The sequence below is a fragment of the Leishmania donovani genome, chromosome 27 (genome assembly GCF_000227135.1).
Source record: "Leishmania donovani BPK282A1 complete genome, chromosome 27".
Lineage (NCBI taxonomy): Eukaryota > Euglenozoa > Kinetoplastea > Trypanosomatida > Trypanosomatidae > Leishmania > Leishmania donovani.
The window spans coordinates 59,317-73,374 of record NC_018254.1 but is presented as its reverse complement, the minus strand read 5'-3'; the positions used below and the strand labels follow the sequence as shown (position 1 = coordinate 73,374).

The 14,058-nt window shown below is 53.6% G+C and overlaps 6 protein-coding genes across 6 annotated transcripts; all 6 read left to right on the top strand.

Moving 5' to 3' along the window:
• Window positions 1-1,770: 1,770 nt before the first annotated feature.
• On the top strand, window positions 1,771-2,223 carry LDBPK_270300 (acyl carrier protein, putative; the record flags this gene model as incomplete). The annotated part of the gene is made up of 1 exon (XM_003861839.1): window positions 1,771-2,223. One exon carries the CDS (start codon window positions 1,771-1,773, stop codon window positions 2,221-2,223), a length of 453 nt encoding a protein of 150 aa, XP_003861887.1.
• A 632-nt stretch (window positions 2,224-2,855) lies between these two features.
• Window positions 2,856-3,023, top strand: LDBPK_270290 (hypothetical protein, unknown function; the record flags this gene model as incomplete). Its single annotated transcript, XM_003861838.1, has 1 exon — window positions 2,856-3,023. The coding sequence occupies one exon, from the start codon at window positions 2,856-2,858 to the stop codon at window positions 3,021-3,023; it is 168 nt and encodes a 55-aa protein (XP_003861886.1).
• A 150-nt stretch (window positions 3,024-3,173) lies between these two features.
• On the top strand, window positions 3,174-6,389 carry LDBPK_270280 (hypothetical protein, conserved; the record flags this gene model as incomplete). Its single annotated transcript, XM_003861837.1, has 1 exon — window positions 3,174-6,389. The coding sequence occupies one exon, from the start codon at window positions 3,174-3,176 to the stop codon at window positions 6,387-6,389; it is 3,216 nt and encodes a 1,071-aa protein (XP_003861885.1).
• Window positions 6,390-8,598: 2,209 nt separating this feature from the next.
• Window positions 8,599-9,585, top strand: LDBPK_270270 (hypothetical protein, conserved; the record flags this gene model as incomplete). Its single annotated transcript, XM_003861836.1, has 1 exon — window positions 8,599-9,585. One exon carries the CDS (start codon window positions 8,599-8,601, stop codon window positions 9,583-9,585), a length of 987 nt encoding a protein of 328 aa, XP_003861884.1.
• Window positions 9,586-10,228: 643 nt separating this feature from the next.
• LDBPK_270260 (flap endonuclease-1 (FEN-1), putative) lies at window positions 10,229-11,416 on the top strand (the record flags this gene model as incomplete). Its single annotated transcript, XM_003861835.1, has 1 exon — window positions 10,229-11,416. One exon carries the CDS (start codon window positions 10,229-10,231, stop codon window positions 11,414-11,416), a length of 1,188 nt encoding a protein of 395 aa, XP_003861883.1.
• Window positions 11,417-13,862: 2,446 nt separating this feature from the next.
• Window positions 13,863-13,937, top strand: LDBPK_270240 (kinetoplast-associated protein-like protein; the record flags this gene model as incomplete). The annotated part of the gene is made up of 1 exon (XM_003861834.1): window positions 13,863-13,937. A coding segment is annotated over one exon (75 nt), but the record flags the coding sequence as incomplete, so codon positions are not given.
• Window positions 13,938-14,058: the final 121 nt, after the last annotated feature.

The following is a 14,058-nucleotide window of genomic DNA, read 5'->3' as shown; positions in this document are numbered from 1 at the left end:
CACGTCGTAGGCACTCTCGACCCTTGTCACCACGAGAAGTGGGGCTCCGGCGCTGGCAGGGGATAGGAGGGGGTAGAGGGGCCTACTTGGCCTCCCCACAGGGTGGGATACTGGGTACTGATTCCCGAGCATGTTGCCCAACTTGAGGAAGGCATGATGGAGGAGGGGGGAAGGATGTGCTGGATAGGGCGAAGCCGCGTAGCTGTTACTACTGTGCCTCGTAAGGGAGGTGCGCGGAGGCCGAGTTGAGGAGCGAGAATGTCTGCAATTATAACTGAAGCGAATGAGCATTTATTAGAATGTGGGGTTTTACGAAACTGTTACCCGGAGTGTGGTATCCAGTCTCATGTGGATGTTTTTCCTGGTATAAGTGCTTTGAAGCCCAGGTGGCGAGATGCCAATACAGTAGATGACGAGTTGCTGTGGCTTAAAGGATGCATAGCATCAGGAACGTTTGCAAGCGAACGCATGGGCTGTAAGAAAAAAGAGAAAACACTGAACCCTGTGGGTTGGGGCTTCGCAAGAGTGGTACTGTTCTCTTTTGCTTGTGACTATGCTTGATTCTACCACAGCCATCGGCTTATCATCAGTTTTAGGTGTAGGTTAAGATTAACTCTATACCCAATAGCAATGATTGTGTTTTTGAAGACGTTTGATGTACGTCTTTCTTTTTGGTACCCTAAAAAGTTCTAAGCTTTGCCTCAATCCGTTTTGTTTACCATTGTTGAGCCTTTACAGCTTTATAGTATTGTTTTGTTTGCCGTCTGAGCTTTTAGGGCACGCTTCGTTTTCCACGATGTGTCTTGGGATATTTTGTACTTGAATTTCATCACAGTTACCATAAAAAGAAACATTTGTACTTCCACTTCGAAGGAAAAGCAGGGGTGCCTCTGGCTCTCTCGCACTAATTAAGGGATGGCAGCTCTGAGACTGCCAATGACGATCCTTTGTTTTCCTGCTCACATGGCGGCCGGCGGTTGGCCGAGCGTGCATGAGGCGAGTTTGGTGCCTATGATCACTTTTGCCATGTGTCTTGTGAAAAATACAGGGGAGAGCGAAGGTGTTGTCAGCAAAGAATGCACCATATGGCCAGGTAAATCGTGTTGCAAGCAGTGTGGATGCGTAAAGATGCTCTGATTTAGAACTATATGTGCTTCTCTCGGGGGTGTTTTCTCTTGGACTGGATTGCACTTTCAGCACGTAGTTCTATTTCTTTACGCTGCCTTTCCTGAAGCATCGTCTCGGCGCCCAATGATCTCTATTCGTTCGCCGCGTGCCTCCTTAGGCTCAGTTCAATCACTGTTCTTTTGATGCTCTGTTTCGCGAGTATATCTCTTGCGCTTGGTTTGAGTCTCATTTTCCAAAGCAGAAATAGCATGCGTTCCTCAGCTTCTTTCTCCAGAGCTTGTACTGTTGAACCCTCCTCGCGGTCTGGCACTGTTTCCCAGTAGCTGCTGTAAGGGACTCTGAGGCATTTCTCATGGCAATGCTGTGGAATAGTGAATCCAATGCACCTGTTTCGGATTCCCGCCAAGCTTGCTCTTGATCTCTTCATCTTCACTTTCCATTCTTCACTTTCCTTCCGCTTACTTCGCCTCTGCCCTTGGTTAAAACACTGCTCTGCCAACGACTAGACACTTTTTTTGCTGTTTGTGTTTTTTTTTTTCAAGAGCCGAGCACACCTGCCGACTGCTCTAAACATCTCCCTTTTTCACAGAGGAAAAGAAGGAAGAAACGAGCATAAACCCCAAACTCAGCAGAGCAGAGAGAATGCAGCGCCCAGTTATTCGTCGTCTGGGCAATCGCTCAGCGTTTACCTTAGTCGCTGCTGTGGCTAGGTCCTCGCAGATGCGAAGTGCTGTCCGTATCCCTTCAGGATCTCATGCTCGCGTCATCCCTTCTTTCATGTGCTCGCTGCGAGCGTACTCCGGCAGCCACCACGATGAACCGTCTTCCCGCAGTGGTCAGTACCTGCTTGACAAGAACGACGTCCTCACCCGTGTTTTGGAGGTAGTAAAGAACTTTGAGAAGGTCGATGCCTCCAAGGTGACCCCTGAGTCACACTTTGTGAAGGATCTGGGTTTGAACTCTCTCGATGTAGTGGAGGTTGTGTTTGCGATCGAACAAGAATTTATTCTAGACATCCCGGATCACGATGCGGAGAAAATCCAGTCCATTCCCGACGCCGTCGAGTACATTGCACAAAACCCCATGGCCAAGTAAGTGGTGGAGGCAAACTGTTTTTGTTAAACCAGCGCTATATTCTCTTGCCCAATCGGTAGTGGAATCATCGAGTGAAAGCTGTTCTTAGCATCTTGATTCCAAAGGAGAACAGTACATAAGACGTGTGTCATGAGACGTGTACACAATTATTTCTCTTAGGATTTTTTAGTCGAAACAGGTCCTTGTTGTGCCACCATTAGCGTTCTCCGAGTGAGGTAAGCAGAAGTGCCGTGTGCGCGTGAAAGCAATTTTCGCCCCTGCTCTTCAGCGTTGGTGTACTGCACTCAGATATCGTCTCACTTTTTCTTTGTTGCCCAAGGTGGGCAGTGAGGAGACGATAGTGAGCACCTATTTTGGACATGACGTTCTCTTGTGTGCCCTCATGTGGAGCAGGAGGCGCTTTCTTGTGTCTTTTTTTTCTACTTGTTCTCTGGTAAGCAATGATACCACTGTCTCCGTGTTGAAACACACCGGATAGCTTGTAGCCTCACTGAGAGTAAGCCTCTTCATCAGACAATACACAGGAATATGAGCATCGTCTCTCTTTTCCTGTTATATCTGCGAAGCAGCAGCCACTCTTCCGACTCTATGTTTGGAGAGCGAGTAACGAAGGGTCGATCGATGTTGTAAAGATGTTCACGCTTTTGCGGAAAGAACATCTTGAATGCTATTCGCTTTTTCAAATTGATTGCTCAGCATGCTGTCTGTTTTCCTTCCCGCTTCACAATCTGCTCTGCTCCTTTGCTTCCGTAACTACTCAGCACTCTCGCGCTATTGCTTTTTCCCACTTGAAGAAGTAGTAAGAAGACTCTTTCTCGGATAGTACTTCCTACAAATCGGCCTCCATGCAGCAGAGAGCGAGATCCACCGAAAGGGCTGTACCGGCGCGTGGTGTCCGGAAAGCCTTGTCCCCATCACTTTCGGATTCGAGTGATGAAAGTGCTCTACGGATGCACTTCGTGGCTGGCGGTGCTTCTCGACGTGCGGGACGAGTCAGTGATGATGAATACGAGACGTCGTCCTACGAGGAGACGGAGGCATCGGACTTGCTCTCGGACAATAGCGAAGATTACGTTCCGTTGACATTCGAGTACATCAGCAGCAACCCCAGACGCCGTGCTGGCGCACCAGCTTACTCGAAAGTTCCATTGGGTGCACTGGAGGTGGAGGAGAGGCAGGAAAGCCTTTCTTTCTCAGATGCACCACTTGAGGTTTTTCTTGAGCGTAGCCGAACACGCCGGCAATGCGGCCCTGGCGCCAAGGACGTGAATCGGGTTGAGGTGAAGTCTTCCGTAAGTAGCCATCACAAAGATGAGGATGGTACTTCCTCGACGAATTCCGGTGCTCTTCCGATCGCGTTTGAGAGACGGAAGAAGACTCACAATATTGGAAAGGTAAAGCAATCTACATACGAGATATTGGATACCGAGTTGTCCGTCTCGCTTCCCGATGAAGAGGAAGCCCCGTTGAATGCTCAGCTCATCTACACGTTGATCAAGCGCTTGCGCAACCCCTCGGATGAGGTTTCATTGGAGGCGTTTGACTTCGTCGACTTCAGCGATGAGAACTTCAAAGAGGAACTTGGACCACTCAAGGAGATCAAGGCGCTCCTCGAGGAGAAGGCGAGCAATCCCATTATGGAAAACACGAAGCACAACCATGCGGTCAAGGAGGCTGTTCAGTCTCTTCCACCGGATAATGCTATCGCCGCTAAGGTGAAGGCTATCAAGAGTTGTCCAATTAGACCATCAAAACCTAGGATTCGGTTGCACAGAGGTGGGGAAGCAGAGATGGAGAAGGCGGAGGCAATTGCGGACCTCGTGCGGCGCCTGAAAGATCCCAACACGGAAGTGCCGCTGCGTGCCTTTGAGGAGGTGGACTGGAGCAATCGCGATTTCGACATGGTACTCGCTTTGCTGAAGCCGATCCGTGCGTACATGGAGGCGAAGGAAGTGGCCAAGGAAAAGCCTGCTGAGGGCACGATGAGTGGCGCATCTGTGTTGGATAACAAGATCAAGAAGGCGATAATGTCGCTACCCTCAGAAGAGGCTGTCGCAGCAGCGATGCGCGCAGTGAAGAACCGCGCCATGTTGAGCAGTCCATCCAACGGCGATGCTATTCGTCACTTGGTAGCACGCTTGAAGGGATCAGGCCAGACTGTGAAGCTGTGCGAGTTTGACAAACTGGACTGGAATGACCGCAATTTCAGTCGTGAGTTGGAACCACTGCAGCAGATTCGCGCGTGCATGGAGGCGATGGAGGCGCTCGAACAGAAGCCGGGCGAGAATGTGATGGCTACTCAACCGGCGCTGGATGAACAGATCAAGGCGGCTATTATGTCACTGCCACCTGAAAAGGTGATTTCTGTAAAAACGCAGATGCTGAAGATGTATGAGAGGGCCTCCACAAGAGCCCAAGGCTCGCAGAGAGTGAAGGTCACAAAGCTGTCTGCTCCAGCTGGCACGCAGAAGAAACTGAAGGACAGCTTCATAATGTCGAACCCGAGCAAAAAGTTGAAGACAAAGGAGGGCAACCTGTCGGCCTCGAGCAGCCAGGTCATGCAAGTGGGCGCGAGGGTAATGTCGTTGAAGCAGCCAAAGTACGCCGCAAAGGAGAGCACCGCCCTGTCGGCCCCTGCGAAGAAAGTGCGTCGCTCGCGAATCCGAGGTGACCGCAGCGTTTCTATCTCAAAGGTGGATGATGACACTCCTCCCGGTGAGATCATCGACGATAATCAGGAGCTCCCAGAGAGCCGCGAATCACCACGCTTGGAGGCTGTCACAACGTCACGATGCCTTTCGCGCATGCCATCCCGTCCTGCCGGGGCGAAGAAGCCTGAGCGGCGCACCCGAAACTACCGGCAGGCCAACAACATCTCTTTTAGTAGCGTTCCCACGGAGGAGCCTGGCGTGATTCAAGAAGAGAACGAGTTAATAGGCACCAAGCGCAAGGCCGGCCGCCGACGCGCACCTCACAAACTCTGCCGCAGCCTCTCTATCACTAGCCTCCCCGATCTAGAAGCTGACGAGGTGTTGGAGGAGCCCTCGCCATTGAATACGAGAGGCGTGCCACCGGCCACTCTGGCACCTGCCAGGAAAGCAAAGTCACGGCGGTCGCATACCAAGCTCCCCGGCGACAACGCCCAGTTTGATCAGCCCTCGAACGAGGTGGCCAGTGGTCTGGACGACAACAACACCGCTCTTCAGGGCAAGGCACACTCCGCCACGAAGAAGAAGCGCCGTCCGAAGGTGAACAACAAGTCGTGCAGTTTCATCGAGGTATACTTAGACGAGGTGTGTGAGATTCACGATGAGAGCGCCACTGAGCTAAAGGGCGTCGAGCTTCAGCACGATACTTCGCCACCTAAGAGAACGCAAAAGCTTCTGCGTCGACGCAGGCCTGCTGACGAGGGTAACGGGCGTGCTTTGGACTACAGCAAACCAGAGACGGGAGAGGCCGGCAAGCTTGACGATGCTCAACACTCCAACGCTGCGACGGCTAAGGGACGGCGGGTGAACGTGCATCGCACCCGCAGCGCACACACCTCGATGATTGGCGAGCTGAAGAGCGGCGAGATCGTCGAACGGCCAGATGAGACACACATCCTGTACACTTCCTCTGCGGCAAGCACCCCTATCCCTGAAGAGGCGAGTGCCAGGCGCGTCAATCGTCAGGCCATTCCAGCCAGGGCTCAGAAGGTGTCGTGCATGACGTGTGACTTCTCATCCACCGCCCGGAAGCGCCGACCGCGACTTCACATGAGCAAGGAGCTGAGTGTCTCGGCCATTCCGGAGAACCTAGTAGGTGAGATCGTCGAGAATGCACCGGATTTGCTCGCCGCAACAGCGCCTGTGAGCGGCTCTTTCTCGAATGCCCGTCTGTCAAAGGTCCACACGGGGCCAGCGAGGCGATTGCCTCTGTTGAAGGGCAGTGGGCGAGGTTCTTTGCGCTACACCGACCCGCCAAACTCGTCTCTGAGGTCGTCTGCGAAGAGTCGTAAGGAGGTTATCATGCCGAGCGTCGACGCTTCCTTTATTCCAGACACGGTCTCCAGCTCACCAACACCTCCGTCCAGCGCTCTCCGTCGGTCAACGGAGGCAATCCCCCACGTTACCATGGTAGCCGCCAAGTTATGTGACGATATCCAGTGCATATCCTCAGTGTGAGCATTGACGTAGAGGGAGTGGCGGCACGGTGCACGAGGAGGCTGTGTACTGGAAGCCGTCGGTGGGTGCGAACTAACGAAGCACGATCTCGTTTTCGCTGGAACGCATTTGGCCCTTACTGCGTGTCGAATCAGCGACTGTACCTCGTTGATCACCTTTGCGTTGTGTGCCCACACTCGTGCATCAAGTGCTTTTGGGAGTGCACTTGTTTTGCGTGTCCATGCCAGCGGCTTTTGCGAGTGTTCCTCGGCAGCCTGGCCTGGTCGCATGAGTGCACTAACACTCGCTCTTGCAAAGGGCACACACACACACACACAAAGCAAACGCAACTCTGCGGCACCAGGCTAATGAGTGCCTCTTGCCTTTCTCCACGGTCTTCGGATTTAAACCAGACTGGAGGGGGCTCTGCGTATGCCCGACAGTGGTGGGTTGTTGTGTATCTGTGTGTGCGCGTGTTTCCAGTTCTTTAGATGTTCATGCTCCTTTTGCGTCCCTCTTCCCCCCCCCCCCTCGCCTCGTGTTTTCTCGTGTATCCGTGACCTCTGACGGTGCATGCCGATATAGCTTTGTGCATACACGTGTGTGCGCGTGCTGTGTGAGTTCCAGAAGGAAAGTCCCCAAATGCACACGAGTCCCGGAGCCGACTCTGCTAGCCGCGGCAACGTGCCCTCTTTCCCCTGCTAGCAAACCCATCTACGGAGGCGCTATCCCCTCACACAAATGAAGCGAGAGAGAAGAAAAAGATGACGGTGGTGCCCTGCCGCACCTACCTCGTTATGCACCCTTTTCCCGAATGTTCTTGATTGCTCTTCCCTTTGCATATTGTGCGGTTCGGTTCTTCCCTTCTTCCGCTCTCTCCCTCTCTCTGTGCCGCTGTCTGCGTTGGTGTGCGTGCGTCTTCGCTTGTAATGCTCTGTTTCCCTTTGCCACCCCATCCGCCCTCTGCTCATCCTTTTTCCGTACGCCTGTCTCTTGAAATCTTTTCTTTGCTGTGGTGTGGACAGGCGAGCACCGATTGCTTATGCTTTTCCGAGGTGTAGGAAGGAAAGCTGCGAGAGATCAAGGACAACACTGGCCACGTTTCTTTTAGTTCGGGTCACCACAGAGGATTTACTCGACTTTTCAGCTCGTAAAGGCCACGACTGACATGTATAACAACCCCGTGATCATTCATTCATCTTGTTTTTCGCTGTCTGTTTAATATATATATGTTTTCGTCATTCGCATAGTGGCTTTGATGGGTGTCCGACTTGCTACGTGTCTCTCCCCCCTTCTCTGCTTCCTCTCCCCTTCTCCCTTCCCTCCTTTCTCTCCACTGACGAGGGGCGGGGGGGGGCGCTCGAAACAAGAGGGAGGTCGACTTGTGATTTGTCGATGTGGGCAGATGAAGGGCTATGTGTGTGTGTGTGCAGAACACGGAAAAAAGAAACACCAAAGGCGAGGTCGCTGACAGTCGGAAGTTGGATAGCCGTGCTTGCATGCATGCCACTTGCAGACAACAGTTTTGTGCTTGGGCCGCTTTGCACGTGCGCAGCTTGTCCAGCGTCGCGCTTCTTTCTCAAGCACCGCCACAGCACGAGCTGCCCTCACTCCATTCTTTGCCTTCTTCATCCTCTTCTCACATTCCCGTGCTTCATTCTGAGATCATAGATGCTCTCGTTTACATGCCACATTTCTTCTCTTTTTTTCTCGGTTGGTTCTGTTGTTTGTGCTCTCGTGTGTTGTCTCGCTTGTCCGTAGCGCGGGTGTGTACCGTCCTGCGTACGAACGTGTGTGTATGCACAAATTTTCCTCCCCCATTCGTTTTCTTGTGTATTTTTTTATCTGGCTTATTGTCGAAATAGCGAATACACACACACGTGCCCCTATCCCACTCAGCGACAAAGAAATCACACATATCCGAGAGAAAAGTAAAAGTGTGCCGTTCTCACAGTAGTGTAACAACGCCACCCTACCCCAGGGGAGCGGCGTTCCTTTTCCTAAGGTGAATTATCCATTCACTGCACCGGAACCTCGCTGAGAAGCTCTTAATGCGCACTCGTTCTGGGGGTCAGCTGGGCCGCCACGATGCCTTCCCTGCGTAAAGTCACCAAAGACAATTTCTGCCGTTGCTTCTTCCTTGGCGTTACTGGCTCCTTCTTTCCTCCATCCATGTTACTTTTCACCGGTGCTTCTCACAGCAACTGCGCCTGCATTCAAAAAATATCGCATGTGGCGACTACACATCTCCACTTCACTGCCGGCGGCACCGACTCATGATGGTGTTTCGATACTCATTGGGCAGCGCTCTTGCGTCTCCTCCTCTGCACATGAGGCACCTTGCACCGTGTGCGTGCTAGCTGGCTATGTGCAGTGCGACGATCCTAGTGTGGCCGAAGAGCAGATAGAAAGTCTGGAGAACGTACTCCCGTTCGGCATCGAGGTGTTGGGCTTTGCGGGCGGCACGGCTGCACTGACATCTCTGGCAGCGGAGCTGCCTGATTTGAAGAGGAAGGAGCTCATCGAGGCTGTCGTGCCCAACGGAAAAAGACACCTCCCGCCCGCTTGCCGCATGTTTGGTGCGCCTGCGAAAAAAGTGGAGGTTTCGGAAAGCGATATCGCCTTCGTTGAGGCTCGTTGTGCCTTGCACACGTACAACAGCACCTTGCCTTTACTGATCTCCTGCTCCAATGCACTTCCGCAGGTAGTGGACGGCGAGAGCTACGCTCCGTTGACGGCGCGTGCACCCTCGTCTTCGAGCAAAATCGAGCTAATCCAGAGTGGTGTGGTGCCGAACACTCTTCGCATTCATGTCGTTATGGTCCCTTCGCTCATGAGCGCTAGCGGGCTTTACGAGACTCTCTTCCGCCAGCTGAAGGCCGCTTGGACGTCCAGGACTACGCGCCTCATCGAGCTCAACTCTCACAACGCTCACTTATCCTACTGCTGCCGTCTCGAGTGCGATGCCGACGCCCTTGACAGCACAGATACCGTCACAGACGACGAGTGGGCAGTGGTGTTGGAGATGATGGAGGATGCAACCGGACAAAGAGTCTCACGCGGTGATGTTCGCGGTATAAAACCACTCTTCCAACCCTGCAGGAAGAGCAAAACATCTGCAGCGGAGGCAGTGAAGACGTCGCCTGCTCAGTTGCCTCACTTTCTCCTCCTCGGTCTGATAGTTGTGATCATCTCTGTTGCTGTGCTGATGCGATGAGGCACGACAGCGGTGCTTTCTATTCGAGGTAGTCTGCACCTTCTGTGGTGAGCAAGATAGCACCCACCGTTGCGGAGTCAAGAAACACGGCGCCAAAACACAACCAAAGGGAGAAACAAAAAGTTCATCATCTCACCCTCAGGCGACACGCCGCAAGAGCACAAATACTACTTGTATAGTTGCCGCGGTTTTGCTTGCGTCTGTGGTGCCAAGGCAATCGACACCATTCCGCCTTTGTTCGCAAGCAGCAAGGTCAGAGCTGCATGCCTCCCCCGTCTTTCCCCTTCCATGGGAGACCTCTAAGCACTTCCTCTGACAGCATCCCCCCTCTCTCTGTATCCTTCGCATTTGTGTGCGCCCCGTGGCCGCGCAGATCGCTCTTCTCTTGTGCCCTGTTCTCACTGAACGAATTCGCACGTAGTTACTTGCGACTTGCTCGCAGTGTGCATCTCGTAGCGAACAACGACGGCAAGCGGGAGAACATTGCATCCTTGAGGCACGCCAAGAACACTGGTTTACCGGTGACGGGACGGCGTCACTGGCTGCCTGTTTCGGAGAAAACCAAAGCTGCCCAACTCGTTCTTGCTCCTCGGCAGGAGGGGGAGTACATGTACGGCTGAGCGGCGCGTTGCAGTTTTAGACGATGGGAATCTTAGGTTTGTCAAAGCTGCTCTACGACAAGTCCCCAAATGCCATCCGGGAGCAAGAGCTGAAGAACTTCTTTGGGCGTCGCATCGCCATCGACGCCTCCATGAGCATTTACCAGTTCATCATTGCCATGAAGGGGTTCCAGGACGGGCAGGGATTGGAGCTCACAAACGAAAAGGGTGATGTGACATCACACCTCAACGGGCTCTTTGCCAGAACTCTCCGCATGATCGATGAGGGGATCAAGCCCATCTACGTTTTTGATGGAAAGCCTCCGAAATTAAAGGCTGACGAGCTGGAGATGCGCCGTCAGAAGGCTGCTGAGGCAGAGAGGGAGTTTGAGAAAGCGAAAGATGCTGGCGACGACGAAATGATGGAGAAGATGAGTAAGCGAACTGTGCGCGTGAGTCGAGATCAGATTGACGAGAGCAAGAAGCTTCTACGGCTCATGGGGATTCCTGTGATCCAAGCGCCTTCGGAAGCCGAGGCTCAGTGCGCAGAGCTGGTGAAGAAGGGCAAGGCTTGGGCGGTGGGCACGGAGGATATGGACGCCTTGACGTTTGGCTCCACAGTCATGCTCCGCCATCTGAACATCAGCGACGCCAAGAAGCGACCCATTGCAGAAATCCACCTCGACGAGGTGCTGCAAATAACGGGTCTGTCCATGGGCCAGTTCGTTGATCTTTGCATTCTTCTCGGCTGCGACTACGTCCCCAAGGTTCCCGGGATCGGGCCGCAAAAGGCGTGGGAGGGCATTCAACGCTATGGCAGCATCGAGTCATTTCTAGAGTCCCTTGACACCACGAAGCACCCCGTGCCTGCCGACTTTTATTACAAGGAGGCCCGCGCCTTCTTCCAGAATCCGGAGGTGACTCCCGCGGAAGAGATCAACATTCAATTTTCGGAGCCAGACGAGGTTGGGCTGATTCAGTTTCTTGTGAAGGAGAAGCTGTTCAACCCAGATCGCGTCAACAAAGGCATCGCGCGGCTGAGGGCTGCCCTCACCAGGAAAACGCAGGGACGGCTGGACAGTTTCTTCACGGTCACCAAGGTGCCTCAGCAGACAGCCGCTGCGCGTGCGCCGCTCGCTGGAACAAAGAGGCCGCGGGATGGAAAATATGTGCATGTCTCCGGAACACTACGAAAGGCAACGAGCGGCCACAAAAAAGCTGTGAAGAAGTAGATTTGTACCCTGTAGAGGCGACCTTGAATCCACATAGGAGTGGTACTCTTGCATAGAGTGAGAATGAGGGCGGGGAGCTGTCTGGGTGCAGCAGCGACTCATTTGCTCTATCCTGCGATGCCGCACGCGGTGCACGATTACTCCGCATTCCTTGAAAAAGTCAAGTGAGCTGATTGAACTGGTTGCCGAGGAAAGGAAAAGGCGTACTACAGCTGACATGCGCACTCTAGAACGCTTACTGTGCGACTCCGATAAAAGAAACTATGCCGTGGCTGGAGAAGGAGGGAGCGGGATCGGGGGGGGGGAGGGCTGGCGGCGTGAAGAAAAAGGTTTAGTGAGCCGCACTGCCTCTGTGATGTGCAATAAGAGCGCTATGCCTCGACTTGCGAACACACTCTCCCACCACCGAAGAGGAGGCTCAAGTGCTGGGCAGCAGTACATATCCTCTCTCTGTTTGTGTGCTTGACGTGCTGCGCTGCATTTCTGCTGCACTCACCGACACCCGCGCCACACTTGCGCACACTGCATCTCTTCCTCTGCTCTTCACGCTTTTCCCTTTTTTTGTCAATCCTGCTCCGTGGTTCAATCGAGACGAAGAATACCATCGTAAGCGATGGCCGTAATCGAAGGCGCACGCCATACGTGCATGAGCGTTTCAAGTTATTCTGCTCGTCTTCCCGCTACACGAGTCTGTATTCGGCAAGAGATCAATTTCACCTCAACAGGCGTGTAGGGCATTTTGTCCCCATTGCTTTCAGCGTTCTCGCGTTGCAAGAGAAAAGAGGTACGGCGCTGGCGTCTCCCTGCAAAGGCAACAGGACATGCTTATAGGCGTGTGGGTCCACTCCCCCGTTCCCAAGGGCGAAACTGCAGCAGTCGTGGCCTGGCGTTACCGCAATGACACTACTAAACGAGCGTGCCTCACGTCCGGCTACACGCCAAAGAATGACCTGGTGACGTGGAAAGTTCTCTTGATCCAGGTACCAAGCGACACCGCACTCATCCCTCACCGTCTTGGAATGAAAGCCAACTCGCACCACCCGGTGTGGGATACGAAATGACGACACGAGTAGGCTGGGGCCATTCTAAACGACTGGCTCAAGGGAAAATTCTTGACGCGCGCAGGCAACAATAACACCTCGGCATGGCACAACGCAGATGGGACCATGACGACGCCACCTTGGCTCTCGACCGCGTCATCTAGGATTGCGGAACCGTCACAATGGCGCCGGGTGACCACTTAGTGATCAAGTTCGCTGCCCACCTTGAGTAGGGGTAGGGTTCGACGCCACAAGTGATAACTGGAGCCCAAACATGTTCCTTCCAAAAAGCGATATGGAAACTGTACCGCTACGTGGTTGCCAAATCGATCCGCAAACACCGTACCCTTCACAGCGATACAGAAGCAAACACGCGCGCACTTCAGAGGGCTGCGCTGACCCTGACCAACACGACAAGCTGAAAGGGCACCAGAGAGAGGAGGCAGATCGCCCGTGCAGTCCTACCCACCACAAATACCACCACATACACGTACAACTGCACAGTTTCACTCAGGGAGGAGGTTGCATTCACAACTGGACTCATAGCGAAGACCGCCGGGAAAGCTGTCCCATCTGGTAAGGCCGCTTATAAGCGGGTCTGAACGTCATACATGACGCGGGTGCAAGCAACTTTTGAGCAGGCAGCCTGCGCGTCGCCCTCGCTCGCACATGCCCATTAAAGAGCTAGCCTCGAGGGATGGATGCAGTCCTGCTACGCCCTCACTCCGCCCCACCGTGTGACGTCGACCAGCACCCGGCGCAAAAGCCCCTCCAGCGAATCGCCTCGCGACTACAGCGCAACCATTCTGTGAGGCTGGCCCCAACCTCACCAATACGGCTCCCGTCCTCACCCCCTCCGCTGTAGACCCCCCCCCCTGGGGTTGCATTCCCACAAAGCGGTGTGGCACCAGAAAGGTATGCCGAGACAGCCGCGGCGCTGGCCGACTTTACGCTCGCACGCCTGTCTTTCGTTTATTTCCTTGCCATCATCGCGTCCTCCTTTCTCCTAGTTGCGCCCTTTATCAACGCTCGCTTTACACAAAGGCCTTCTCTAATCTGCTGTTGTCTTCTCATCAATTGGATTTCTCTCAGTACTACAAATACCTCTCACTTCATTCCCTCAGACTTGATCAGTCACCTCCCGATTCACTCACTGAAACCATCCATTTGCGGTCAAGTCACTCTTCCTATCATCACACCCGGAATTCCTTCACTAGAGCTCCCTTCTGCTGACACTCGTGAGTCTTTTCCGCGCAGCCTCTACCGAGCTTAAGCCCGACCACAATCTCAAACGACTTTATCTGGCGTCTGAGCACCCAGAGCACGAGTACCCAGTACTCAGTGTCGAACCTGCCAACCTCCTTGAAGACATGCCCCGTTACACCAACCGTGTCACATCCAAAGACATGAACCGTCGCGGTCTCTCCAACAGGAACGAAACAAAACAATGTGTAAACATGACGCTTTCCCAAGAGGCGCAAAAGTCCGCCAGCATGCAGCACCATACAAACCCAAAACACACTGCCCGACAGCAGGCCGAGGCGGAGGAGGCTGCCCGCCAGCAGGCCGAGGCTGAGGAGGCTGCCCGCCAGCAGGCCGAGG